This window comes from Penicillium brevicompactum (genome assembly GCF_028827555.1).
Source record: "Penicillium brevicompactum strain IBT 35665 chromosome Unknown utg000005l_segment0_segment0, whole genome shotgun sequence".
NCBI lineage: Eukaryota > Fungi > Ascomycota > Eurotiomycetes > Eurotiales > Aspergillaceae > Penicillium > Penicillium brevicompactum.
In genome coordinates, this window is record NW_026623208.1 from 2502251 (window position 1) to 2528832 (window position 26582).

Here is a 26582-nt window from a genome sequence, read left to right on the forward strand (position 1 = left end):
GGCGCCTTACGCGGCTCGAATCAACTCCTAGACATTGCCCTATCCGAACGAGTCCGGCGCCTTATATCGGGCGAGTACCGCCCTTTCGGCCCTGGTTTTCTCCACGGGAGCTTGAAGATGCGAAGCTAAAGAAATTGTGCCTAGATCGTGGGGCTGGTTAGCCGTCATAGCGTAACTAAATGTTTTTTATGGGTCCTGACCTAGCGCTCATGTCCGACTGGTAAGGGGAGCTGCTTGACCAGTGAGAAGCCGAAGGTTTCATTGTCATGATTGTCATCACCTCCACACTACACTCTGTTCTTTTCTTTTTTTTCTCCCTTTTCTTTTCTCGAATTACTGTTTTAGTTATTTTTCTTTTTCCTTTTTAGTTTTAATTTTGCACAGCCTTTGGATTTTGTCTCGCATACAATCTAGTTTCGTACATTGTAGAACCTTGAAACCCCGGTGAAAAGATGAAAAAAAATGAAAATTACCGGTCTACTTGTAGGATCATGTGTACTCCCCGGCGAACTTTGGCTTGCTTTTTGCGGGGAATCCCTGGGCGTATCAGGCGTAATTAGAGCGTACCACCCAGGCACTCAATAAGGAATGTGGAATGCAATCCATTTTAATTCTTTAATTCTTTAATTCTTTTTCTCGTGAGCTGACCTGACTTATCGTCTGATCATCTGGTTTGCTGCCTGGTCCCGAGCTAGGTGACTTCATAGCCCGTCTTCAGGTCCATTCTTATTTATATGCTCGGTGCCGGGTCAGACCTCCATCATGCTCAGCCTTTCTTTTCTTTTTCATTCATTTGAAACTCAAAAATCTTGATCAGACGACCTCGACCAAAAAGAAATCCCAAGCTTCAACATCTTCCTACTTAAGACAAACCAGCCCGGCAAAGTATGACAACCTTCTCACTCGTCGCCCTCACAATCGTCGTCTGTCTTTGCGTCGTCAGACATTACAAGGAGTCATTGCACCGTGTCTATAGAAGAATCACAGGGTCGAAATCAAAAGATGTCTCCAATCAATCCGACGTCAAGCGCCTGGCTCCATACCCAGCACAGCCTATCAAGGGTAGAGATCGATACCGCGTCATGATGGATATCCGCAAGCTCGACGTCCACAATTGGCTTACCCTCGACAAAAACTACATGGACGAGCACCGAGTCCGCACTCAATTGCTAGATGAAAAGCGAGGCAAAGTCATCCAATGCCTACCCGAGTCCCTCGCATCATGTCAGGAAGCATTAGAAGAAGTCTCGGACTTCCTGTGCGAGAGATTCCCCGCCGCATTCACCATGTCGACTCATGAAAACCGAAAAATCATCGAAAATAGCATGACCGGCGACAAATTCACTGTTAGTGGCCGCGACGCTAATGAGGGCTTGACCGAGGCACTGGAAGCCGCTGTTCGGTTGACAATGGAGGATCTCAGTATTTTGATGATGAATGAGGAAGGGGAATACTACCTGTAAGATCCACACGGACAGACGAATATTTCAAAATCCTAACATGAACCAGAGCAGCGAGTGCCACCGTATTCCCCACGGGATGGACGGTGAATCAAAGAATTGGATGGACGATTTCGCAACTCCATGGCCCAGTTCCTCTCTGGCACCAACAGGTCGCAAACTCCGTTAGCAAGTGAGCAAGCCTTAAACGCTAAACAATGCCGGAAGATACTAACAATTTCAGATTCCTGGCTCGCCTAACGCCAAATTCCCCAATGGAGCGCTCAAACTACTTCGTCGAAGTCAAAAGTCCCGAAGAAAATCTCACAGACATCCTCTACCGACCGCACGCCCTGTGCGAAAAAGAACTAAGCGACCCATCGCCATCGCAGATCCTAATCCGTCGCGAAAGGCAGACGTTCCGACGCCTGCCGCGCACAGGAGCCCTGGTCTTCGGTGTCAAGACTTATCTGACGCCGCTCGATGAGCTGCCAATGGCTGAGTTGGCGAACTTGGCTAAGGAGATGAAGACGTGGCCCGAGTACGTGAGCGAGTATAAGGGCCGAGATGTATGGGGGGCGAAGGTTTTGGAATATTACCGGGAGCGAGGGGGTGAGATCAATGAAAACGATGAGAAACTTGAGGTTTGAATGCGTTTCTTGTACTATACTATACTGGCTGTTTACTTTCGCACTTTGTCTCTGGAAGACTAAAACTGGGTTGGGCGGCTTTTTCTGTGATTCAACGCAAAAGTTGATTTCTTGTTTACTTTTTTCTTTCTAAACATTTGTTGTTACATTGCGATTTTGAGTTCCGTGTGCTGAGTGCTGAGTGCTGAGTTGTTGTGATTCATTATGGGGTTTCTGTGTTGGATTTGAAACGGATGAGTGGATATTATGAAGAAGCCTATGGCTATGAAAACAGATTGATCTTTTAAGGAAATTAATGGATTGCTAGCGTCTGAGTATGAAACAAGATTTATTCAAAATCAGAAATCGCAGGGATATAAAGAGCTAGGCCCAAGTCTATAGTGAGAAGTATGTGAAAGAAGCGAATGGTGGAGCGGGTGTACAAAGAAAGAAGCCTGCAGACGATGAAGTCTCTCTAGAGCTTCGGTGCTGGTGGCTGATCCTGCTTTAAGCGTACAACGCCCTATTCAATCATGTTAGCATGGGTTGCGGCAAGCGCGCGGAAGGGAAGAGCCATACCTCTTGCGTGCAGGTAGCAATTAGAACACCATCTTTCGACCAGATCTTCTGGATCGCCAGGCCTCGGCCCTCGCCAGCCCAAGGACTCTCCATCTCCGTCAACATCCACTCATCCGCCCGGAATGCCAGCGGATTGTGGAAGTAGATGGAATGGTCAAGACTGACCATCATACCGACCTCCTTGTGATCCTCCTTATTTCCATCGGCCTTGTCCAGCGCACCTTCAATGCGGCGGCGGAGATCAGCCGCTTCCTCTTCCTTGAGCTCCGTCAGAGCCCGCGTGACGTCCTCGTCGTCAAGGTCGGACGGGTTCTTCAGGGCATTCAGTAGCTTCTCCAGCTCAGCAGGGGAGGAGAACCGAGGGATGTCATGCACGATTGAAACCGATCCAATAAAGAAACTGTCGGTGACATATGCCAGCGCCGATAGGTGAGCTTGGTAGCCACCCTCCTCGGAAATATGGCCGCGGGCACGAATATAGCGACGGACCTTCTTCTCCTCCGGCTTATCGGACGTGCCTATTTTCAAAACCGACATTAGTCCAATATCACTATCTCAACCCGCTGCCAGCAACCTACGGTTCACAATTCCCGCCTTCAGCGACTCGAAAGGACCACCGCCCGCGTTACTGAGCGCCCGAAGGGTTCCCGGCTGAGCTTCCGGTAAGGTCACCTGCGGCTTAGCAGCCTGGTGGTGGATAGTCTTTTGACCACCGCTGCCGACACGGCTGAAGCTCAGCGTGGTTGTGAAGATCGGTCGGCCGCGCTGTCGCGCTTGCACGGTCCGAGTTATGAAGCTTCGCCCATCGCGGACGCGCTCGACGTGATATAGGATTGGAATCTCGGAGTCACCGGCCAGCACGAAGTAGCAGTGCATGCTGTGGACGGCGTAGTCGGCGGGGACGGTTCGCATGGCGGCGGACAGAGACTGCGCGATCGCAGCTCCGCCGTAGATGCCTCGGGCCCCTGGGGGGTGCCATAATGGTCGCGTGTTGGTGAAGACGTCCTAGTGAACTTGTTAGATTTGGTAGATGACGTGGGAGGGGGACCGTACTGGACCGAGGTCGACCACCGGGGTCAGATCGAGGACATTCTCGATCAGCGCCTTGGAATGGTTTTGCGCGGGCGGGTCGAAAATTGTGACGCGTTTGGGCATGTTTGAAGAGAGGATGTGGGAGGATTTGGAGAATGGAAAAAGGCCGAGTTGGAAGTTTTGAAGACGGTCGGAAACAGCCGAGGTCCGTTTGGCGCGGATTCGGAGCTGCCAGCGGGAACTGCCCTGCCACTACACGTGAACTTTTTATGCATTTATGCACTTCTTTTGTTGGGTTATTTCAACTGCATTGGTATTCATTTCCCAATGGACTCAGTGGACCAGGGGACTCCAACCATTCTGTGTCTCGGGCAGGTCAAACCGGTAGGTATTCCGGATGAGTTCAGGGGATGGAACACTACTTCGCGTCTTCAGTAGGCGCTTCAACTGTCTTCGCTGCATCTCCTCTTCACTCAACGCTTTACTACTTGACTGCCGAGCCTCCCAATATCTTATTATGGCTGCCAGAGCGCATGTCACGGACACGGCGATGGGGAGACAGAGCCCGGTTATCTGCAGACCGCGCATTGGCGCATTGTTTCCGTTGATATGGAGGAGGATATCGATGAGGGCGAGGAGATTTACGACGAGGTACGTACTGCGGCTGGGTCAATTGCCAAACCTCCCCAAGGGCCCTGGCGCAACTCACATGAAGAGATGGAGGAGGAGATCTCGCTGCTGCCATTTTGCACACGCGATCCAAACCAGCGCGAGAAGGGATGATGCAATGATGAGTATAGCAGAGATGATAGTTGCCTTGCGGTCAAAACGCAGCTCATGTGAAGTATCTCCGATCACGATGGCCAGCATCATGTAACTGAGGTATCATGGTCAGTTCTGGTGGCCTGTGTCCATTTGACTTTGGGGGAACTGACCCCACTAGCTGAGCCGCGGGAAATAAGACTGCAGCGACTTTCCATCGTGAAGAAATGTCTGTTGATGGGTGGGGGGTGGCGGAGACCGATTCGTATTGATGGTTGGACATGGTTTCCAAGGTTAGTCTGGACCTCGGGAGTCAGGCGATAAATGTGGAGGCGAAAAGAAAAAGTCAAGCAAGGAAAAGTGAGGTGCAGAGCTACAAGGACGCCCAAGGCGCTTGTTGCTGTTCTAGGCAAACCTGCAGGACTAGCCCGACGATCAGGTCGTGCAAAGCCAGTACAACGGTTGTCGATCAGCCTGGAAGCTGTGGCATGCCAAATTGCCTGAGTCATGGGTCGCCTAGCTATTCATACTTGCCTTCTCTCTGCCTCGCCAGGTTCACTAATTTTTATAGAATGTACCCGAGATGATACTTTGAGGAACTTAGTAGTTTGTCTTCACCTAGACACCCCTGTACATCCGCATCTATCCCTGTATTTGTTTCAAGCCACCACACCTGCCTTGGAACTGGGCCCTTTTCGTGATCTTGTTTGGTTAAAATATCAATTTTCCAAAGACTGATGGTAGAAGCATTGATTTTGGTTACCGTTGACTCCTGAACGCGGGGTGTCCAGGCACGGAATCGTCCAAAATATATCCGCCCGCTACATTTGAACGCTACGCATTCTCAGCCATCCAACCTTGGAACTTTCAAAACAATCTTTATATTCACGTTTTCTCTGACAATTTTGACCAACCTGGGAATTAAATAAATCATAAAGAGACATGCAACTACACAGAATTGTCAAACGATGGCTTTTACAGTGTGAAAGTAGGCAAGAGATAATCCCTGGATTGCCATTGTAACCTTGGAAGTGAGATAGCTGAGTAGGTATCAAATTGGTGTCAACTTCGAAAGACAAATTGTATGACCACTACCGCCTCTAAGCCGGGTTCAGTCCCGAGGTCCTCTGTAATCTCCCGACGTCGGAAAAGGTGTAAACCACGGCATTGTCGGAGCGAAGGTTGAATGCCCAGCCTGGAGATGGATGTATTAATCCGAACACACAAGCCATAGGCGTGAGCACTTGAGATCCATGGATCATCAATACCGATCTGATCTCGGTATAACCACACTGAACGTCGGAATGGCACCAGCCAGGTTGAGCATTAGGGTCGACGTCGGGAGCTACACTTCTGGAAATCTTAACGATGAGACCCCTGGATCTTGGGCGTAACAAGACTATGTGCTTACGAGAGGGAGGCCATTGGAAGCGGTTGAGGTATATTTACTATCACTACCCAACCTAGAAGAGAGCCATGAAATAACCCAAACCTCGGAATTGCTCAGGTGAGGATAGAATAGGTCATCACCTGAGCAATCACCAACCTACGTCTAGCAGCCGTGTATTCTGCGATGGTAGATATCGAGCCATGTCAATCCATCATATGTATGATATTCATCTTCCTCCCGCAAGTCTTTTTCATTGGCACAGCGAAGAAAGAAAAGGGGGGAAAGAGTGCGAAAAGGTAGTTTCCGACGTACCAAAAAGCTTGAAATAAACATGGTAGGGACGGGACGGACCGTCCGGTAGGATTGTTGCCGTACCACACAAGACTTACCTACAGCGAGGTGAAGCAAGGTCACTCGAAGTGTAATGTACCTTGGAAAGAAGGTGAACCAGGCTTTTGTCTGGTTTTTCACTTGGATATAGAAGATCTGCTTGGCGTACTCCGTAGTGTGGATGGACATGTCCACATTTACTCTGCACAATGCCAGAGCGTGTCTGCAACCATGCTCACTTCTCGAATGACTGGTCCGACCATTTCAAACCCTCAAAGCATGCGACTCAAGTTTCCAGGGGCAACTGGTAAATCAAGTCTTTGCGGGACAGGCTGGAATGAGGAGCAACCCATCTCCAAGTCAGGCGATATCAGAAAGCCAACCTGTCTCGTCGTTGTCACAACCTGGAATTATGACCAAAAAACAAAAAACCAAAAAAAAACAAAAACAAAAAACAGATTAAGATCTCAGGATATTGTAGAGCCTCTTTCTGAATCGGAGGATTTTGCAGCGCAAACGGGGGAGTCAAATAGCAGAGTCGGGGAAAGGGCAGGAAAAAGGAATAACAAAGTTAGTGTCAAGGTCGGATCCGAAATGTCATCATGTCTTGGACCGAAGACGTTCAAAATGATCCCGAATTTGTCGAGGCTCAACAGCACGGGAAGAACAACGTTTTGTCTCAGATAGCAAAAGACAAACCCCACATTCCCGAATAGTCCGAGAGCACCACTCGCCTAACATATCACATGCGACGTGCATTCCAAGTCAACCCGGCATTAAGGCTGAGATTTAGATCGGAAATCCGTTGGTGTCGAAGACACGACACATTTACGGTGTGGACTTGGCAGAGACAGAGCGAGGAAGAGAGGAAAGGAGGAAGAACAAGATAGCCAGAAATTGGTAAATTACCAGGAGGTTTGGTACTTGTTCATACCTTGGCAGTCCGTTTGGCGATGGGTCCATCAATCAAGGCTCGGGGGCTTGCGCCGGGCAACATGATTCATGGGAAAAGCGGGCTCGGACAGGCCCACCTTCCAGGTGAGCTTAGCTCAAGGTTCGGGTATGCTGACAAGCAGATTATAGTCTATTTGTAAGACGCTAAATCACGCTAACTAAAGTCCTGCAGAGCAGACTCGAATTGACTGGAGTTGCTGGGGGTCTACGAGCCGAGAAAAGAAAACCACCAAGGGTCAATTAAATTCCCCCGGTCTTTGGGATTCCGAGGGGATTTTGGAAATCCTCTAAGATTTCTACCTTATAAAGTGCATAACCACCGCGGAGTAAATCACTAGCTTAATTGTCAAGTCTTTCAATGCCCGACATCCAGAAACTTTGCCGTGTAGATCCAGGAACGCTAAAAAATCCAATTCTAACCACGTTTTCCGGACTTTTCAGGGCTCTAACTACGGCTGATGTCAGATATGATGGCCTACATGCTTCCGTATAACTAAATCCCTGCTACTCCGTACCATCTCGCGGCGGGTAATTAACCCGGTCCAGAATTGAACAGCGCAGGATTCAATGAACAGAACATTATCTGGTTCCCGTGTTATTCCCCAATCTTGCGCCCCACGTTATCTCGATACTCTACTCCGTACTCCGTACATTCTAGCCAAAACAACCAAGTGGAATTTTGAACGTTGTGGCTTGTCACACCTCCACCCAAGCTCTTGTCCACCGGAAATGCACACCCACCCCCGGTAGTCTGTAGTCCGCGATCAAAGTTCGAGGCCAAGTACCTACCCCAACGGCGTAGATTGCGAGAATGCTTTAGATAACCTTCCTCTACTGTAGACTTTTCAGTACCCAGCTCAGCTCCTTATGTCTGTCAGCATCTCTCCAAATCGAGTCAGCGTTCTCAATTTGTATGTGTATGGGCCTGATTTCAACCATCTACCAGTTCATGCACGCAACGCCAAGATTGGAGCAATTCCACTTATATCTCGCATAACAGTGGCTTTCTGTAAACAATTGCTCGGGATTGTAGATGTCCCCAGACCCAGTCGTGGATAATTGCCGCTTATCGACCTGCGTCTGAGAACCTGCACACATGGTTGAAATCCCGGTGGAACGGTGGAACGAAGGTGAAATCACACAGCCCATCTCCCAAGACAAGATCGTGAAGCCATGCTAGTACCAAAGAAGAACAAAGCTATCGACCCCAATGCTCCCGGAAATCACCCATTTAGGCAATTGCGTACCTTTCCAAGACGAGCATTCCCCCAAGTATCCCAAAACCCTTACTAGGCGCAGTCAATCTAAACCTGATTCAGAAAATGAACGAATACATTCAACAGCACCCTATACCGGCCTTCCAAAGTTTAAAATTTGAACACCGATCTATACCAGCTATCAATCTAAGCCCACCCAACCAGATCGACCCCCCTGCACTCTACACTAGAGACCCTGATCGAAATGGAATATGGATACTCCGAATGTAGATAGTGCGTTGGTAATGATCTGGTAATCCAATCTAAGTCAGCCATACCACCGTTCCCCTGGGATTTCATGCTGCATGCCAAGACATCGCGCTAACCTCCCATGGACTATCCCAAGCACTGACAGCACAGTCTGGCTGTACAATCCCAGTTCCATGCCTCAACTCAACGTAATAAGCGAGGTGTGGTAAGAGTCCCATGGTCTTTTGTCATGATTATTGCATCCGGTCTTGACATCCTTTACCCTTCCGAAACGGGAAACTCATCAAGGCTCGAGGTATAAAAGCATCCTGCTTTCCCGGCTGTTTACAACATTCAGATCCAGACTCATCCAGCTTTTCCTCACAGCTTCCAAGGTTCTATCCCAAGTCCGCTCCTGTCATCATGTTTTTCTCCGCTGGTATCAAGGCCGCGCTGCTTCTCGCAGCTTCCATTCCCGCTCAGGCGTGGAACAGACTCGACAAGGACAATGCTGTAAGTTGTGCAGCGTGATTTCTTGAGTCGTCTTATGATCTGACTTTCTCCAGGCCCTTCTTGTCATTGACCACCAGGTCGGTCTTGCGCAGGTCGTTCGTGATTACAACACAAACGACTTCCGTAACAACATCATTGGCCACGCTGCGCTTGGAAACGTCTTCAACCTCCCCACTGTGTTGACCAGCTCTTCGGACCAGGGTCCTAACGGTCTGATGCTGAAGGAGATCACTGACCTGCACCCCAACGCCACGTTCGTTCGTCGCCAGGGTGAAGTCAACGCCTGGGACAACGCCGACTTCCGCGCTGCTGTCAAGGCCACTGGCAAGAAGCAGTTGATTATCGCCGGTATTGTCACTGAAGTTTGTAAGTTGACAATCCATACATTCTCTGTTCCTTTCGTCTGGATTTCGCTGATTAGACAGGCACCTCTTTCCTCGCTCTCTCTCTTGTCGACGCTGGCTACGAAGTCTTCGCCAACACCGATGCCAGTGGTACTTTCGATGCCCGTCTCGCAGAGGATGCCAACCGTCGCATGGAGAAGGCCGGCGTCACTCTGATGGGTCTCTTCGGTATCGTCTGTGACCTGATGCGCGACTGGCGCAAGACCCCTGGTCTCGATGAGCTTCTGCCTTTCCTTGACAAGTACCAGTTCGGCTACGGTCTTGTTGCCCGTCACCACGCTGGTTCTATTCAGAACGGTACTCTTTTCCCCGTTGAGCAGACTTTGATCTAAGCTTGTCGGCGAAGAAAGGTGAAAACGGAATATGGGGTTGGAGAGATGGGTGGTGGTGAGGTCTTGGGGATGTCCAGGTGGGATGAGAGAGAATCAAGACTGTGTTGCTGATGTTTGCTGTGGTGTTTGAGAGATCTAGATCTGCTGGTAGCATGTTATGGTCAACTATGAATACAAGCTAATGTTTACTGTCGAGTCTTCCAAGTTGCATTTCTTCACGTGGGTTTGAGTAAAGGGAAGACCTACTAACCAGGATGAGTTTCGAAGCTTGTGCCACAATCCAGGATAGACAACCTTGAAATTGGTGTCCAGCCTGTTGTTTCCAAGGTTCCAATGCTCATACCTAGGTATCCAAACCAGCAAATTTCGGAACCAGGCATGGAACTAATGCCCAGCCTGGGGGTGGAGCCCTCGACCACCACTCGATACATTTTACAATTCGAATACACCCTACTCTGGGCCAATTGCAGAGCGAAATTCACAAAATCCGATCCTGATGCCAGCGAATATATACAAAAGAATGCTAAGGCTATAAACAAGCGTGGGCAGGGGTATCGGTGATGCAATATCTGACAGGAATAGGTATATGGACAAGCAGCTCGAAGCCGCAACAATGGACCAGTATTCGCAAAACTCCTCACCAGGTCTCAAGCCTGGAGCCAGATGAATTATCAAACACTGAGAAGCGAGATGCAGCGAAATGAAACCGCCACACAGAAGACAAAGGTAAAAGAAAAGAAAAGGAAAGAACAAGATCGCTCATTGACCAGACACCCGGGTACTGATGCTGAACCCCGAAGCCAGAGAAAACAAAAAACACAAAGAAATCAAAAAGCCAATCAAAAGCCAAAGAAGCCAAAAAAAAAAAAAACCAAAATGAGGAACCCGCTTTAAATAATGCTAGCAATCGTCATGCGTGAGTGAGCGGAACTCGACCGCCTATCTGTATCAGAGGCCGATTCCGGCGCCAAAGAACCATCCACCTTCGGCACACCGAGAGAATCACGATAATCCTGACGATGTTGTTCAGTGAAGAGATCCTGAACCGTTTTCTCGATCCAATCCCATCCTTCCCAATCAATATCCGACTCCGTCTCAGGCCGGCCTGCGGCATTAGGCGTTGAGCGCGCGCCCATACCTTCAAGCTGCGATCCAGTCTCAGAGCCATGCCATACCCAACTTCCGTCAGTGGTGCCTTGCATATCACCCGAGACGTAGGCCATCATTTCCTCGTCGCGGTCGAGGTCGGGAATTTGGCCTTCGGCTCGGATGCGGGCTAGGAGTCGGCGGAGGAAGAAGGCTAGGTAGCGGCCGCAGGCGGCGTTGACGGTTCGGACGTCGCCGATTGAGACGAGGGCTTGGACGCAGGCTAGAGCGCCGGCGTACTCGGCGCGGAAGAGGAGAAGGAGACTGCAGCGCCAGATGTGGGTGCAGAGGAGGGAGTTTGCGCTTGAGGCGAAGTGGGCGCGGGGATCGTTGGAGGGGTTTGGGTGGGTGGGGTAGTTGCGCATGCAGCGGGCTAGGATGTTGGCTGTATCGAGGGCTGTGGAGACGCAGTAGTCCATTGCGGAGGCGCGGATGATGTCTGGGCAGAAGGGGGAGATGTTGTGGCGGTGGAGGAGGAGGCGGGCGTTTTGGAGATAGATGACCGGGGCGAGGGAGCGGGGGTCGAGATCCTGGTCGGTTTTGGGGTGAAATTGAGATGGGAATGTGGCGAGGCAGGTGTTGAAGTGGAGTTCAAAAGTCTCGAGAGTCGCGGGGCTGATCGTGGGTGAGCGGAGGGTGCGGGTGAGCTGGCCGATCGAGCGGACGACGTGGATGGTCGCGAGGAGTGGTGTGGTTTGCTGGCCGTCAGGAATCTGGCCCCCTTCGGTGATGTACTGTTCGTCGACCGGACATGGGAGGTCGACATCGCAGTCTTGGTCGTTGATCAGTACGGGTTTCCCCATCTCTAGGGCGAGTAATCTGTCCCAAGCGTATAACCCCCACCACACGCGCTTGCGCATCTCGCCCTCAATCGCGGGCCAGGGCCCAGAGTCGAGATGCAGCCCAATCTCTTGAGCTACGCGCACGGCCGACGCGATCCACACCCAGCTGGCGGACTTGGAATTGACCTCGTAGAGAAAGATGCTGGCCAGCAGCGCCGCCCGGGCGCGGTCAAGATTAAAGTTGTCATGCCAGACGTCGATGATCCCGCACGATATACGAACGTATTTCTTGCCTTCCTCCTCGCGATTCGGCTCCGTCGTGTGGATATTGCCGCAAGCAAACACTCCAAACAAAACCGCGGCCCACTCGTTCGAGACTCCCAGCAGGGTTCCCGACCGGTAAACCTTCTCATACTCGGCAGTGAACGTGGGCCAGTGCAGCACCGGAAGGCCCGAGTGCACGCAGTTAAAGTACTGTGCCACGAGGTGGTCCGCCAAGCGCTTCGGCGGCAGCTCCGGCGCATTGCCCGTCACCAACGACTCTGCGCCCTGCGCGCGGTAAGGGGTCGGTACTTTCATGATGCCACGGCCGTAGTGGCGAAGGTTCGAGCGCACTTCGGAGAAATCCTGCGCAATGGGCGTCTTGGACCGACGCACTGGACGATACTCGATTTCCGGCAATTTGACCATGGGCTGCGCAACCACCTCATCATCCACCATGCGATCCGGTCGCATCATCCCCGTCTGCAGGTGCTGTAATTGTTGTTTTGTGTTGAGCAACTGCTTTTCCAAATCTTGGACCTGCTTAATGGAGGACATGCGACGATTGGTCTCCTTTGTGAACTGACAGCGGACCCTGCGGTTATTACACTCGGTGCAGCTGGAGGACTCGGAGGCGTCGCACTTGACCTTGCGCTCGCGACAGGCATCGCAGCTGGGGTCCTTCCTACGCTGGCGATATGCGCGCTTCTGTTGTAATTGCGCGGGGGTCGGTTGGCCATGACCGACGGGACTGGTTTGGTAAAGACCGGCCGGGGCAGAGCCCACGGGCGGCGCATCGGGCAGGACACCACTATCCGCGGGGGAGCCGGAGGCAGAATCGTAGAAACGCTGATATGGCGAGGTCGCGGGGGCGGCCAGCTGTTGGGGCATGGGTTGAAGCAGATGAGCCATCTGCATGCCGCTGTTGGGTCTCGTCGGTGGAGCGGAAAGTAAGGCCGCGGGGGGCCGGGAATGCGCCCGACGTCACGGACTGCACGGGTGGCAGCTCGTAGCCCGGGTTGTTCCCCCGATAGTGAGGCTGCATTGTGAGGAGTCAAAGATACGGGCCAGCTTTTGTCTGGGGTCGTGTGTTATTCGGGTGAGAATTGCAAGTCCATTGTCGGGGAATAAGGAATTCAGGAATATGGGGGGGCAAATCGAATTGCAACTGCCGAGGTGGAATGTGAAGAGAAAAGGGGAGATCGGAGAATGCGTCAAAAGGAAAAAAAGAGGAGAAGCGAAAAGGGAAAGAAAAAAGTGAACCCGATCGACGAGAAGTATTACGATCACCAACAGGGCCCCATCCGGTTCCCGTATTTTCCAAACCTCAGATCGCGGAGAATAAAAGTGAAATTAAAGGGAATCTTCAGCCGAAAGTGACAGATCTAGCCGAGCCGATAGTATATTTTGTATTGGAGTCTTATACTCTTAGAGTCCTCTTATGCTATTATATAGAGTATGGCTATTACATTCGCTTCTATCTTCTCCCTATTTTACGCCAAACGACCACTTCACGACTCCCGAGATCGGCAGTGGCACTGTCGATGCATACCAGATGTAGAAATTCCCAGCCCACCGAACTTTGTCCTATTAGGCTCAATTCGGTGAAAGGTAGCTGATTAGCGTATGTGGTTGAGTATGTGGCTATCTGTACGGAGTATACTTCCTCTCCCTTTCGGACAATTCAGTAAAGGCTGGAATCTGAATACTATAGGATCTATAGGATCTACTCCGTACCTGACAGACACATTCTACGGTAATAATTTACTTCCCCTTGAGCCCAATCGATCATCTTCTGCACAAGCCCTGATGATCGACTTCGGAAGTCATGCACCGGACCACATGGAATAGGCCGGATGGCTGGCCCGGGCCCCAGAGCCAATCCTCTTTGGGTCTTCTTGGCCCGTCCGAACTTCCCCCGAAAACGTTCGAACCCTATCTTGTCCATACAGTCCAGGGGGACTACGGAGTACACTACCTTGTCTTATACTAAGGTGAAAGGGGCAGTTCGCAACTAGGGACTAGGGACCGTGCCGTCTTTGACATACCTGACGTCCCGAGCCCCCGGGGCTCCCTCCCAATCAGGCCTGGTGGCCATCGGAGAAGACATCCGCCTCTCTCGACCACTCCTCGTCGTGGATTCAACTGATCCAGTTTTCAATGCCATGCAGGAGATGCAGCCATTGGGTCTCGCACAGACGGCCTCAGCCCGTGAGTGGCCCCTCCAGCACTGCCCGGAACCCCTCCGGTCGGCTGAGGCGAAACGGGCGATCTCTTCATGTCGACGGTATCGGGCTTCCCCGCTCTCGGTTACAGATGGAGCCTGGATCCTCGTCTCGAAGTGCCAGTCTGTTGTCTACCTGGCCTTTTTTTCTGCAGGCTTATTCTCAGACATGTGTGCCTTGTACACAGAGCCCCGGCCCGGTCCTCTCCTACTTTGTATGCAGGGGTTCATGCCTACTCCGTACACGTGTCAAGCATGGTCCCCCCCTCAGAAAAAGAAAGCCTCAACGGCTGTGGTATGTCTGTGATACCTCCAACGTACAGAGTACGGAGTACGAAGATCGGAGTACTTCGTTGACCCCAATTTGGCGGTGTACTCGTAGGGTCCCCACTAGATAGTCGAAGTACTGTGAGATTGCCCTTCTGGGCTACAATCTGCACTGCTGAGCCGTGTTGACTCGTACGTGTCCACGTGCAGGAATGTGCACCTCGATACATAATATGAACGGAAATTGAACTCGGCAAACAGTTCCACCCATCTCTAAATTGATTTGGACGCAGTTCGGCCGTCTCCGAACCCCCCACCACGCCTTACCTTGGCTTGTTCTACTTACTTCCTTCACGTACGTATCTGGGTAGTCTTGGGAAGCCCTATGGCCGAAGGTGCGTAAGTGTACATATACACTTGTATACACCCACACAGACCACATCGCACCTGTTCATTCATACTCAAACCCTACCGAGATCCATGGATATACGCGTATGTGATAGATGAACTCGAGACACCCGAACAGGCCCCACAGCGGGACAACGATCTCAAACCGAATTCCACTCGCCGAGCTCTTCCGATTTGCTTGCCAGACCAACTGTCACGATTTTTAAACATGAGACTCCCGGCGTCTTCCGCCTGCTAGTCCACGGGAATGTCTCAGATCGATTCGGTTGGATTGCCGAGTGGTTTGATCTATCTGTCTTCAAGTCTCTTAACCCCTCGTATGTGTTGACTTCGCTTCGAGCATTGTGGGACCTGTGAGCTCTGATGCAACCCTGCTATATACCCCTTATATAGACAGCTTGTGGAATATGAGGTAATGTATGCAACAACACGTGAAATGTTTCACAGCCGAAGCTTAAGTGGAAACTCAATGGCAGCTCCGTCGGAACACCTTGTTCCCACGTAATATGGTTCCGTGGGCAGTGTGAATCCTTGTGAATCCTTGTGAATCCTTTAGTCTTGTCTTCTGCTTGCTCCCGAGGTGATCCTTGGATCGGGCTCAGTTGTTTGAGTGCGATCGACGTAATGCAAACAGCGTGCAAACAGAGTGCAAACAAATCACAAAAGGCAAGCATACAAGTGTAGACGCACCAGGTAGGCGTAATTGAGAGATCAGAAAGTCCAGCTCAGCCCACCATCACAAATGAGTATCTTGAGCTCTTCCCACTTTCACTCCACTTTCACTCCAGCTTCATCCTCCAGCTTCATGCTTGAGCTTCATCCTTCACGATGTTCGAATGCGATTACTGTACCGACACATTCTATGAAGAAGAAGATTGCGACGAGCACATGGATGAATACAACCACTGGGTGCGAGTCGAGTGCGAAACCTGCGATCGACGATTCCGCTCCCAAAATGCCTGCCAGCAGCATATGAATGCTACAAATCACCACAAGCCCAAGCACGGATGCGACACTTGTACCAAGATGTTCTTCACCTCCCAGGCAGCGATGCAGCACATGCAAGCCAGTGGTCACCGAAAAAACTTCTGCCAGCCATGCAACCGCCAATTCATGAACGAGAATAACTTCCGGGCCGTACGCTACACGTACACGAATATATTAACCAGCTCCAGTCACTAATCCTCTATAGCATATGAACTCCAAAACCCACCGCGGCAAACAAGTTAAGTGCCCCTTCTGCACCGCGACCTTCGTCACCGCAAGCGGAGCCTCTCACCACCTGGAGACCGGAGCGTGTCCCAATGCCCGCCATGCCACACGCGAATCTATCCACCGTGCCATCTCACAGCTTGATCCCACGGGTATCATCACCAAGAAGCAGATTGGCTGGCATGATGAGCGTAACTCTACTTACTCTGCTACCGATGCGGCGTTCAACGGCAGACATTGGATTTGTTACTTTTGCTCAAAGGGGTTCGGCACTAGGGACTCACTGAACAAGCATTTGAATTCCCCTGTCCATCAGTCGAAGATCTATCACTGCCTCAACAAGCGTGGACGGTGCACTAAGGAGTTTGTCTCGCTGGCTGCTTTGTTTAATCATTTGGAAAGCGAGTCTTGTGGGTTTACTCGCTTTGAAAATGTCCAGAAGTTCCACAATCGCTTGAACGATGCGGTTCAGAATCGTCGGATGATTACCGGACTGGCCATTTGAATTTGAAGCGGGAGGACCGGGCTATCCTTTTGATGGTCCGGCTTGTTTACGAAGCGATAGCGATTGCACTACACACAACAGAATAACACAGTTTTAATATTGGATTTGACCTTCTTCATACGGGGCAAAGCTCGCCGAGCTGGTCATCAAGATCAAGAGCTCTTTAATATCTGAGCATTTCCATGATGAAACTGGGAAGGCCGACACTCGTGTGCGGTGACCTCTGAGGCCCGAAAGCTAATCCACTGTATTGCTTCGTCGTCTATGTCCGGACTAGGTTTAAAAAAATGGGCACCGAGACCGAGTATCACGAGGCTTGGATAGTTGCGTATCGGCCCAGAGCAGCCGGAAAGGGGGAAGAAACAAATGGAAGCCTTTCGCATGACGCGGATCTGGATATTCGCAGCATGAACATCAGTCGATTGAGACCTGAGTGTCCTCGGAATTCGAGACACGAAATGTATCATTGGGTATTATATCCACAAACGCAAAATCGCCCGATTCTTCGCAATTCGATCCAGCTATTGAACGGAAGTCTGTTTCTTGTGCTCTTCCCATTTTTCCATAATAACGTTGATAGTCTTGGTAAGACCCTCCATCTCTTCCGCCACCTCCAAGCCCAACGCGTGAGGATCGATACTGCATCCAACATAGACAGGAATAGAGAACCGTCTGGCCAAGATCTTTGCTATGCGAGTTGTGTACTCGATGCTGGGTGCTGATGTGTAGAGTGTTGTTGCTATTGTTGCTTTTGAAGATGTACGCTGCAAACACGTTAGCGGTGTCTCTAGCATGAATGTGAAAGTTCCATCTCTGCTAAATTCTTGCTCTGTTAACCTCCCGAATCCGGAGACAGGTGAGATCCACATGCGAGCGCAGTCATTGCGATCATACCCAAGGCGGTGTCGTCAATAAACATTGCAACTTATGATACCCTCACTTGAAGTAGCCACGCGTCCTAGAGCAATCATATGGAAGTCTGAGGTTTGATCTCCCGTGCACACGGAGATGTGGGATAAAACAAGCCGAAGATGGATGGGCAAGAGGTACGGTGGCGGATTTGTGTACTTACATCGGGCATCGCATAAACAAAGCTTCCCATTGGCTTAATGGAGCCTCCGGAATCCGCCGGACTGGATGTAGCCAGGAAGACCATAGCGCAATGACCCAAGAAGTTAAGGTGGACATGTGCTGTTGTATGGAAGGCTTTTGGCAAGGTGAATGATACCTCTGTAGGCTTCACAGTTGGGGCAGTCAGCTCCGGCTGAGGAATTGCATTTTCAGTGGCCATGACTAGATTTCTTTTCGAGAAGCAGAAACAACGTAAATAGGTGGCTGAGGTTCGACGGAGGTGGTATCCAAAGGGGAACGTTGAACATCGCAAGCCCCCACCAATCGGTGTGGATGCCTCAGGAATATTTTGCCCACTTATTTTCGACTCCCCCTCCAATATACGCACGACGTTGTATGTCACTTTCCTTGGGGTTGTTCCTCTTTTGAGTCAAGTTTCAGGCGTCGAGCGTATATGATTCTTGGTCATCTCATCTTGAGGGTCGGCACAGTCACGGAACCTTTGCCCTTATGACATCTGAACATCAACATCAACACCCCCACGGGGAGGAATGGGAGGGTGATTTTGATCCCTTTGCTGATCCCGAGGAGAAGAGAGTGCTATTTGCCGCTGTGGACTCATTCAGGTAGGTGGCTATATGGCTTCCATTCATGTATAATGGCCTGGGATTGCTATTTGTCCAATTGGACGCAAGCTTGGAATGGCATACGGAATCATCTGTTGTAAAGCGCTCAACTAATTCCGACAAGGCAGTATCGGCGAAATGCCCACATGAATACAACTCATCGCCGGCGGCAGGCTTTCTACGCCCTGCCATCGGCACACTGGCAGATGCTGTCGGAGCCACCATTCTCCATTCTGGACAACTTCAACAGGGTGGATGATGCCATCGACACCAACGCTGAGATCGCTGATGCAATTGTTGAACTCGGGTTGCAATCGTTCGATCTCCCTGCCATTCCAGACAAAGATGACCCTACTAAAAATTGGCATGACATCGCCACATCATCAGACGTGAACAAGGCACATTCCACGATCCGTCAGTTCTACCGTGATTGGAGTCTAGAAGGGCGAGCAGAAAGAGAAGTTTGCTACGACCCCGTCCTGAAGGATCTCCACGACGAGTTCCAGACCCGCCGCGACAACGGAGAGGAGATCCGCGTTCTGGTCCCTGGCGCTGGTCTTGGCCGACTAGTCTTCGAGATCTGCATGGCTGGCTACGACGCCGAAGGAAACGAGATCTCATACCACCAGCTGCTGGCCAGCAACTGGGTTCTCAACCACACGGACGGCCCATCAAAGCATACACTCCATCCCTTCGCGCTGCATTTCTCCAATCTTCAATCCCGCACCCAGCAGCTTCAACCGGTCCAGATCCCAGATGTGCACCCAGGACTCGCGATGCAAGAAGCAGTCGCCGCCGGCCGACGACTCGGCACCATGTCGATGTCCGCGGCCGACTTCACGGTGCTCTACGCGCAGCCCGATCACCAGGAAACCTTCGACGCGGTGACGACGGTATTCTTCATCGACACGGCACCGAACCTGATTCGCTACATCGAGGCGATCCGACACAGCCTCAAGCCCAATGGGCTCTGGATCAATGTCGGTCCACTTCTGTGGCACTTTGATGACGGCCACTCCCGCAAACCGGGCGATGCAGGACAAGGACACGAGCCTGGTATCGGGGAGCCTGGAAATGTGGAGCTGAGTGAGGAAGAGGTGCTGAGCCTCGTGGAGCACATGGGCTTCCGCTTGGAGAAGCGCGGTGATCGGCGGGCGTGTGGCTATATTCAGGACCCTAATAGCATGTTGCAAAACCTTTACCAGCCCTCACACTGGGTGGCGCGAAAAGTTGACAGGGTCTGACGTCTAACGGGCTTGAAGAGGTCGGGAAGGGGGCCAGAAAGCGGGAGAGGCTTTAGAGCATCAACAAGGCTGTGTCTGCCTATCCCATTTTCGTGTTTGGGGGCCAAAACGTGTTACGCTGTACAAAGAGAGAATAAAAAGGGTTCGATATCCATGGATGTTCTAGGGAATTAATTATATAGCATAGCAGTATGGAGTATAGTACTTAGTATTCTGAGCATCTCCAAAAGATACAAAGAGAAATGTACCCCGCAGGAGACCTGAGCGAAAGAAACGGTGAGACTGTAAACATCCTCGTAAAGATGTAAAGTTGTAAAAATGTAAAGAATTAAAGTAAACAAATTCTACAAAGATCTATGTTCATGTTCAAGTGGACTCGATTGGACTCGAAAACAATTCCAGGCCAATCTCTCTCTCTCTTTCTCTCTATACTTGGAATCCTCCCTTCTCCCCTTCGCGAACAGCCTTTTCCCTTTTTCTTTCAAGTCTCTTTGATCTCCACAATTACACCCTCAGCCTCACTTTCCCCCTCTTTCATCCCTTCTCTTCTTTAATCCCCTCCACATGGACCTCATGAGTTCCCGTTTAAAAGCATTCGGCTTTGGCAAGAAGCACAAATCACCTCCAAATCCTCCCAACCCCGTCATTGTCGCTCCTCCAAGTACAACAGCCAGTTCCCCGCCTCCCTCCGGGCGCAGTTCCTCGACCGCAAGTCTACCAATGAACAATCAGAACCAACCGCTGTCCGGTCGCCCGCCAAGTTATCGCCCGACGAGCCCAATGGTACACGGTGGTCAGCCCCCGCCTATCGCAACCAACCTTCCATACAACCAGCCCGGTGTCCCTGTGAATGGCCCGCCAGGCTATGGCATGCAGCAGCAGCAACAGATGGCCCCGAGTATTCCAACATCAATGTCGAACACCACCTACCCAGGCCGCAACCCGGCCGTCGAAGTCGAGGGCGCAGGTCGCAGCAAGGCCCAGCTGATCGTGGGTATTGACTTCGGTACCACTTTCTCCGGCGTCGCATACGCGTTCGCGACAAACAACGAGGCCAGAGAGGACATCATCACGGAATGGCCAGGCGCCGGAACCCACACCAAACAAAAGGTAAGCGTGTTGCCGAACCCCGCGTGTCGACGTGTTTGGAGTCGCCGATCTAACATGGCCCGCCTCTTTACCAGATCCCTACGGTCCTATACTACGATCAATATCAGAAGGTGGTGGGCTGGGGCCCTGACATCGCCGACGCGCTCGCTCCGACCGGATACCCAAAGCCATTAGTACAGAAGGTGGAATGGTTCAAGCTTCAGCTGATGCTCTCTGGAAACACTTATATCGACCCCATCAACCTGCCCCCTCTGCCACCCGGTAAGTCTGAAATCGACGTCGCGGCAGATTACCTCTTCAAGCTACGACAGGCCATGCGCGCCCAGCTCCTCAAGACTCTCGGAGAGGTGTTCACCCGCGAAGAGCGCAACATCCGCTACTACCTGACAGTCCCGGCTATCTGGAACGATGCCGGCAAGGCTGCGACGCGCACAGCTGCCATCCAGGCCGGATTCTTGCGCGACGAAAACGACAACCGTCTCACGCTGGTCTCCGAGCCCGAAGCCGCGGCGCTGTTCTGCGCCAAGAGCGGACTGCTCAATCTCAAGGTCGGTGATGCGATCTTGATTGTGGATTGTGGTGGTGGTACGGTGGATTTGATCGCCTACGAGGTCGAAGAAGAATCGCCGTTTAGTGTGATGGAGTGCACTGCTGGATCCGGTGACTCCTGTGGTTCGACCGCATTGAACCGCAATTTCAGTAACATTTTGCGCGCGAAGATTCGCAAGATGAAGCTGCCGGATGGCTCGCGTACTGCGGGCAAGGTATACGCGAAGTGTATCATGGACTTTGAGAACCGCATCAAGGCGGACTTCCGTAACAACGGACAAAAATGGGCTGTGGACGTGGGTATCGAGGCTGATTTCCCTGACGCTGGTATTGAGGAGGGCTACATGACGTTCATGAACGAGGAGATTCTGCAGTGCTTTGAGCCGGTTGTGAATCGTATTCTGGAATTGGTTCGCAACCAGATCATCGCTATACAGGCGCAGAACCGCGCACTTCAGGTATACAGCCCAACCCGCGAATCCGCTAATTTGAGCTTCTTGACTAACAGCTATACGTAGAATGTTCTTGTCGTCGGTGGATTCGGTGCTTCAGAGTACCTATTCCAGCAAATTAAGCTTCACGTGCCACCACAGTATCAAACTAAGGTGATCCGGCCTATGGACTCCGTCGCCGCGATCGTCAAGGGTGCAGTCACTGCAGGTATCACTGAACGGGTCATCACGCACCGTGTTGCCCGTCGTCACTACCTGATGGCCACTCTCCAACCTTTCAAGGAAGGATATCACCCCGAGCAATACCGAGTTCCCAGTCTTGACGGCCGTGATCGATGCAAATACACACGCCAGATCTTCGTCCAAAAGGGAGAGCGTGTGAGAATCGGCGAGCCAGTCAAGGTCAGCTTTTTCCGTCAAGTTGCGCCTGGTGCAACACTCATGTACGAGGACGTGCTATACGCCTGCGATGAGGACGTCTGCCCGGAATACACCAAGGATCCTCGTAAGTTAAAATCAGCAGATTCGTCTAATCACATACTAACCATCTCCCCAGGCATCAAGGAAGTTGTCACTCTGACCTCCGATCTTTCCCGCAAGAACCTGGAAACCGATTTCGAGCGCATGGACACACCTCAAGGAATCTTCTACCGCGTCTACTTCGATATCTACCTCACACTAGACGGCAGCGAGTTCAGCGCCGAACTAGTGTGCCAGAACGAGATCATGGGCCGCTGCCGCGCCAAGTTCAGGTGAATGCGATCCATCGGATACATCTCCCGAATATAGGAGAGCCGTATATACCCCCTGTGCCAATTATGTCAACGAACCGAAACGCGGTTCCGGCACGAGTTCTGTTTGATTTTTTGTCTCTGTCGCATCACTCGGGTTTCACGATTCCCCCGAGCAAGATCAGCCCGCATCGCAGACCCGGCATTCATGGCACTTTCGCAAATCCCTACCCCCTAAATATATGCCACGAGCCTCGTGAAGCTATATCTTCTCGTCTATCCGCTTTGCTGGATTATTACTTTCTCGTCTTTCTCTTCTTCTTCTGGCCTTCTTAGATACCTCTGGATATTCTGTTTTGTTTCAATGACATTGACGAGCTGTTTTCACTCAATTATAATTCAATTTACGGACATGTGCCCAGGTGTGAACTTTGGTATGGAATTGCAGTAGCCATGTTTCTCTACAACCTCAGATCCTCAGATCCTTGGAGTCTCATCTCTCATCCATTTCATTGAAATCTAATCTAAACATAGACCACCAGCCTTTTAGCATGGCATTGAAAAATTCATACTCATGAAAAGTAACATTCGACAAGAGAACCCGATTTGGCACTTTTTTAAGTCTCCAGATTAATACTGCGGCCGAATCGCGCATATAGCGCAACCTTCAACTCCTGCATCTCCTCACGCAATTCACTAATCGACTCCTCGAGCTTGGAAACCTCGCCATCAATCTTCTCTGTTGATGTAGAGAGCATTCCCTGCGCGTCTGAAAGAGGGAGCTGGAAAAAGGAGTCTCCGATTTTATACCTGCATATACATCAGTACATCAATACGTCACGTAATGTCATGATTAAGGCCAATGTCCTGGGCAATCCAATCATGAGAATGTGATGTTTGCCACTTACGGAACAAGCTCATCTTCATCCGCAAGCTCAAGCTCTAAAGACACCTCCTCGAGGTCTTCCTTGTCTTTCTGTAAGTGGATTAGTGGGGACAGCTCAGGAACAACATCCAACTCTGGAATTTGGGTGCTTGAATTACCTGCTTGCCCTTCAGCTGCTCTTCTAGTACGGTTTCGCGCTGGTGCAGGCGGCTGAAACGGTTAATTTTTTCTTGGTCTTCGCGACGGACCTCGTTCTCGTCGTTGGCCGAGGTCTCGTCGGCCTTTTCGAGCTGCGGGCTGTTAGACTAGGTGTTTTTATACGGGGACTTGAACATACCATGCGCGGTTGGACCATTGTGAAGGAGTGTGTTATGTTGATGGGTTGTTAGGGGTGGGGGTGCTTTGATATCGGGTTTGAGTGGGGTGGTCCGTGCGAGTTTGGCGATGAGCGTTGTCTTTACTTCGACCTTCATCTGGGCAGTATTGGTTATTTGAGCTCAAGTGCTGCAGTTTACACTATATATCCATGGATATTGGGGCTTGATGTATTTTTCTACTTTGTGCTTAAAAGGCTGGAGCTCCAGAACTGGTCAGGTCTGCTCGCTAGAGCTGGACTGCTTAGTATTACTAAGGCCATCTATGTCGGGAACTACCAAGAGCTCAGTGGCTGTCAAGGAGCAAGTATAGCTATAGTATCTGGATTGGGGCTTATTCAGAGCTGTTCACAATGTGAGACTCCAGGCAGTTTATGTCCTCTATGACCACTGCTAGTAGTAGCTTGCAAAGAATGATATTGGGCCATCGGGCACTACGGTGACATCATCGCAGCTTTTGTTTTTATCCGAAGTACATAACTCTGTAGGCATCTGTGTAAATCACATTTCCCCGAATTAGAGCAAGGATCACTAGTACGGAGTGAGAAGTCCGCATAACCAGGGCGGTGCAAGTAGTCGGCGTTGCCCCAAGCCCGCCTCCGGAGAAAACGAAACATCTCCCGCGTCATCCAACTTTCACCACACCGGCGACTCGTGATTTTGAGAATTCTGGAGACTTCCCACTCCAACCATCCAGCATCAAAAGCCGTGCACAGGTCACATTTGACCGTTCCCGTGACTACCTGGCCATCTCCACCTGAGCTCTCGAGCTCCCGCGAAAGCCTCATCCCCAGCTTTCGGCCGTCTATTCCTCTCGTCCCTCCACACCGATTCACCATGCGATTACAAACCGCCGTATCCCTCGCCGTCTTCTCGAGTCTGGCTTCCGCACTAGGCTTCGACTGCAAACACATCAAAATCGACAATTACAAATATGACCTCAGTCCCCTCGGAGGCGCTCACGAGATCACCCACTCCGTGAGCACGGACGACTTCGTGACGAACACAACCTACCGACTCAACATCTGCAATATCCTAGGGGATAGTGCTCATATGGGGGATGCGACATGCGGAACTAGCAAAAACAGTACGTTTCGGCCCTCGCGACCGCAGGAAACTCGCCCGGTACACGCGATAACTGACATCTTTCATTTAGTCTGCGGCTTCGTGAACCGATCTCCGGTAGACGGTAACGGCGACCTTACATTCGGGTTCCCCATCGTGGGGCTGGAGCCTCTCGGCGAAGGCTCCAAGGATCCCGAGGTGAAGCGATTGAAGGAGATCGACGCCGAGACCGAAGGGCTCCGTGTTAAGCTTGCGGGCGGTTCATACAAGGGCGATGGAAATGACCAGAAGGCCAAGAAGGCAGCTGCTGTTATTGAGTTCCAGTGCGATAACGAGCGATCCGGACTCGAGGGACTGCATACTCTGGCCGAGGCCGAGCCCAAGGAGCGAAGGCGCAGAGAGGAGACTGCGCCCAAGACGAATTCCAGCAGTTTGCAGTTTAAGAGCTTTGCTCTGGCTGATGATGATACCTACGTTCTGCGTCTGGATTGGCGCACAAAATATGCTTGTGATAACTTCGAGGGCGACACTGACAAGCCGTCTACGAGTAATAGCTGGGGCTTCTTTACCTGGTTGATCATTATGTGAGTCAAATACTTTGACTGTGATTTCTTGATTTGGGTCAATGCTAACTGTGACAGTGCTTTCCTTTGCACGGCCGCTTACCTCATTTTCGGCTCATGGCTCAACTATAACCGGTACGGCGCTCGTGGCTGGGATCTTCTTCCCCACGGTGACACAATCCGTGATGTCCCTTATATCTTCCAGGACTGGCTTCGCCGTGTGGTCAACACTTTGCAAGGCGCAGGTTCGCGCGGTGGATACAGTGCGGTATGAAGAGAGTTGGAATGGGTTTCTATACACTGTGTACTTGTGACAGATTGAAGGTGTTTTCTCATTTTCTTTGTTTGGGGTCTGGTTCCTCCAGACCGGCTTTCGGCTTCCTTGCAGCCAAGTGCAAGTGATTTGAATGCAGGTTGTACGGCGCTAGAGAGGGCTTGTTTTATATGCTTGGCTATCATGAATCATACATCTTCTTTGACAGCTGTTTTGAAGGCCTGGGACGCTTGTTCATGAGGCACACTTGGGCTACTGCTTGTGGTGTGAGGTTTTGATCAAAATACCCTCTTCACTGCTTTTCTCCAAGGGCTCCTCAACTCGTGCCTCGGAAGCCACCCGAGAACTTTATGTACAAGTGAAGCTTAGCGGTTTGAATGCTAAAATGGGGGAGCACTTTTAAGTTCACTTTATCCATCAAGTGATAACTTCAAGGTTTGGAATCTAGCCCTAGGTATAATCCTTCCGAAGTCTGCAGCAACCTACAATTCAAGACCAGTTGATATCTCATCATTCAAGTCTTCTTTTACGAACCCCTTGACTTTTAGCCTGTGGAAAGTAAACCTTGGAGCTATGAACCAGTGGCAGGTACGCTAGGGAAACGAGAGTCAGGTCTAGACCCAGATTCCATCTATATCCCAGGTGATGATAGGACCTCGGGAGTGCCTTCTATCTCACAACCTTGGAAGTCATGCAGCGCTGGTATCATCTATGTGCGCACAGGAATATGGTGTAGGTAGTGTTTGAGCCTTCTGTTACCGCTTGCGCATAGATCTTCTACTCCGCGGTTAGTTCTTATAGTTGGAAACTTCTATCTCATACAAATGGATCTATCCTCCAGCGTGCAGCTTGTCAGATCCTCATCAGATCTTCAGATTATCATCAGATTTTGATCAGATTTTGATCAGATCCTCATCAGATTATCATAGTATACCAGAATCAAGCAAAGGAATGAAATTGGCTATATAAAAATCTTCTCCAAAAAGCAAACACAATAGTACAAAAGAAAAGCAAATATTCTGT

The 26582-nt window shown here is 50.9% G+C and overlaps 11 protein-coding genes across 11 annotated transcripts; 6 read left to right on the top strand and 5 right to left on the bottom strand.

Moving 5' to 3' along the window:
• Positions 1 to 887: 887 nt before the first annotated feature.
• Positions 888 to 2089, top strand: N7506_006799 (heme-dependent oxidative N-demethylase family protein; the record flags this gene model as incomplete). Its single annotated transcript, XM_056956092.1, has 3 exons — positions 888 to 1459; positions 1510 to 1632; positions 1684 to 2089. 3 exons carry the CDS (start codon positions 888 to 890, stop codon positions 2087 to 2089), a joined length of 1101 nt encoding a protein of 366 aa, XP_056810426.1.
• A 510-nt stretch (positions 2090 to 2599) lies between these two features.
• N7506_006800 (uncharacterized protein) lies at positions 2600 to 3802 on the bottom strand (the record flags this gene model as incomplete). The annotated part of the gene is made up of 3 exons (XM_056956093.1): positions 2600 to 3165; positions 3226 to 3652; positions 3701 to 3802. The coding sequence occupies 3 exons, from the start codon at positions 3800 to 3802 to the stop codon at positions 2600 to 2602; spliced, it is 1095 nt and encodes a 364-aa protein (XP_056810427.1).
• A 582-nt stretch (positions 3803 to 4384) lies between these two features.
• N7506_006801 (uncharacterized protein) lies at positions 4385 to 4724 on the bottom strand (the record flags this gene model as incomplete). Its single annotated transcript, XM_056956094.1, has 2 exons — positions 4385 to 4556; positions 4615 to 4724. 2 exons carry the CDS (start codon positions 4722 to 4724, stop codon positions 4385 to 4387), a joined length of 282 nt encoding a protein of 93 aa, XP_056810428.1.
• A 4259-nt stretch (positions 4725 to 8983) lies between these two features.
• N7506_006802 (putative isochorismatase family hydrolase) lies at positions 8984 to 9809 on the top strand (the record flags this gene model as incomplete). The annotated part of the gene is made up of 3 exons (XM_056956095.1): positions 8984 to 9073; positions 9127 to 9439; positions 9499 to 9809. The coding sequence occupies 3 exons, from the start codon at positions 8984 to 8986 to the stop codon at positions 9807 to 9809; spliced, it is 714 nt and encodes a 237-aa protein (XP_056810429.1).
• Positions 9810 to 10699: 890 nt separating this feature from the next.
• N7506_006803 (transcription factor domain-containing protein) lies at positions 10700 to 13043 on the bottom strand (the record flags this gene model as incomplete). Its single annotated transcript, XM_056956096.1, has 2 exons — positions 10700 to 12920; positions 12991 to 13043. 2 exons carry the CDS (start codon positions 13041 to 13043, stop codon positions 10700 to 10702), a joined length of 2274 nt encoding a protein of 757 aa, XP_056810430.1.
• A 2682-nt stretch (positions 13044 to 15725) lies between these two features.
• N7506_006804 (C2H2-type zinc finger protein) lies at positions 15726 to 16614 on the top strand (the record flags this gene model as incomplete). The annotated part of the gene is made up of 2 exons (XM_056956097.1): positions 15726 to 16034; positions 16090 to 16614. 2 exons carry the CDS (start codon positions 15726 to 15728, stop codon positions 16612 to 16614), a joined length of 834 nt encoding a protein of 277 aa, XP_056810431.1.
• Positions 16615 to 17135: 521 nt separating this feature from the next.
• On the bottom strand, positions 17136 to 17905 carry N7506_006805 (proteasome assembly chaperone 4 family protein; the record flags this gene model as incomplete). The annotated part of the gene is made up of 2 exons (XM_056956098.1): positions 17136 to 17378; positions 17687 to 17905. 2 exons carry the CDS (start codon positions 17903 to 17905, stop codon positions 17136 to 17138), a joined length of 462 nt encoding a protein of 153 aa, XP_056810432.1.
• A 290-nt stretch (positions 17906 to 18195) lies between these two features.
• N7506_006806 (uncharacterized protein) lies at positions 18196 to 19555 on the top strand (the record flags this gene model as incomplete). The annotated part of the gene is made up of 2 exons (XM_056956099.1): positions 18196 to 18311; positions 18436 to 19555. The coding sequence occupies 2 exons, from the start codon at positions 18196 to 18198 to the stop codon at positions 19553 to 19555; spliced, it is 1236 nt and encodes a 411-aa protein (XP_056810433.1).
• Positions 19556 to 20119: 564 nt separating this feature from the next.
• Positions 20120 to 22422, top strand: N7506_006807 (Hsp70 family protein; the record flags this gene model as incomplete). The annotated part of the gene is made up of 4 exons (XM_056956100.1): positions 20120 to 20665; positions 20740 to 21672; positions 21733 to 22171; positions 22223 to 22422. 4 exons carry the CDS (start codon positions 20120 to 20122, stop codon positions 22420 to 22422), a joined length of 2118 nt encoding a protein of 705 aa, XP_056810434.1.
• Positions 22423 to 23014: 592 nt separating this feature from the next.
• Positions 23015 to 23638, bottom strand: N7506_006808 (tubulin-binding prefolding complex subunit GIM3; the record flags this gene model as incomplete). Its single annotated transcript, XM_056956101.1, has 4 exons — positions 23015 to 23207; positions 23306 to 23373; positions 23442 to 23573; positions 23621 to 23638. The coding sequence occupies 4 exons, from the start codon at positions 23636 to 23638 to the stop codon at positions 23015 to 23017; spliced, it is 411 nt and encodes a 136-aa protein (XP_056810435.1).
• An 856-nt stretch (positions 23639 to 24494) lies between these two features.
• N7506_006809 (autophagy-related protein 27) lies at positions 24495 to 25559 on the top strand (the record flags this gene model as incomplete). Its single annotated transcript, XM_056956102.1, has 3 exons — positions 24495 to 24744; positions 24814 to 25306; positions 25364 to 25559. 3 exons carry the CDS (start codon positions 24495 to 24497, stop codon positions 25557 to 25559), a joined length of 939 nt encoding a protein of 312 aa, XP_056810436.1.
• Positions 25560 to 26582: the final 1023 nt, after the last annotated feature.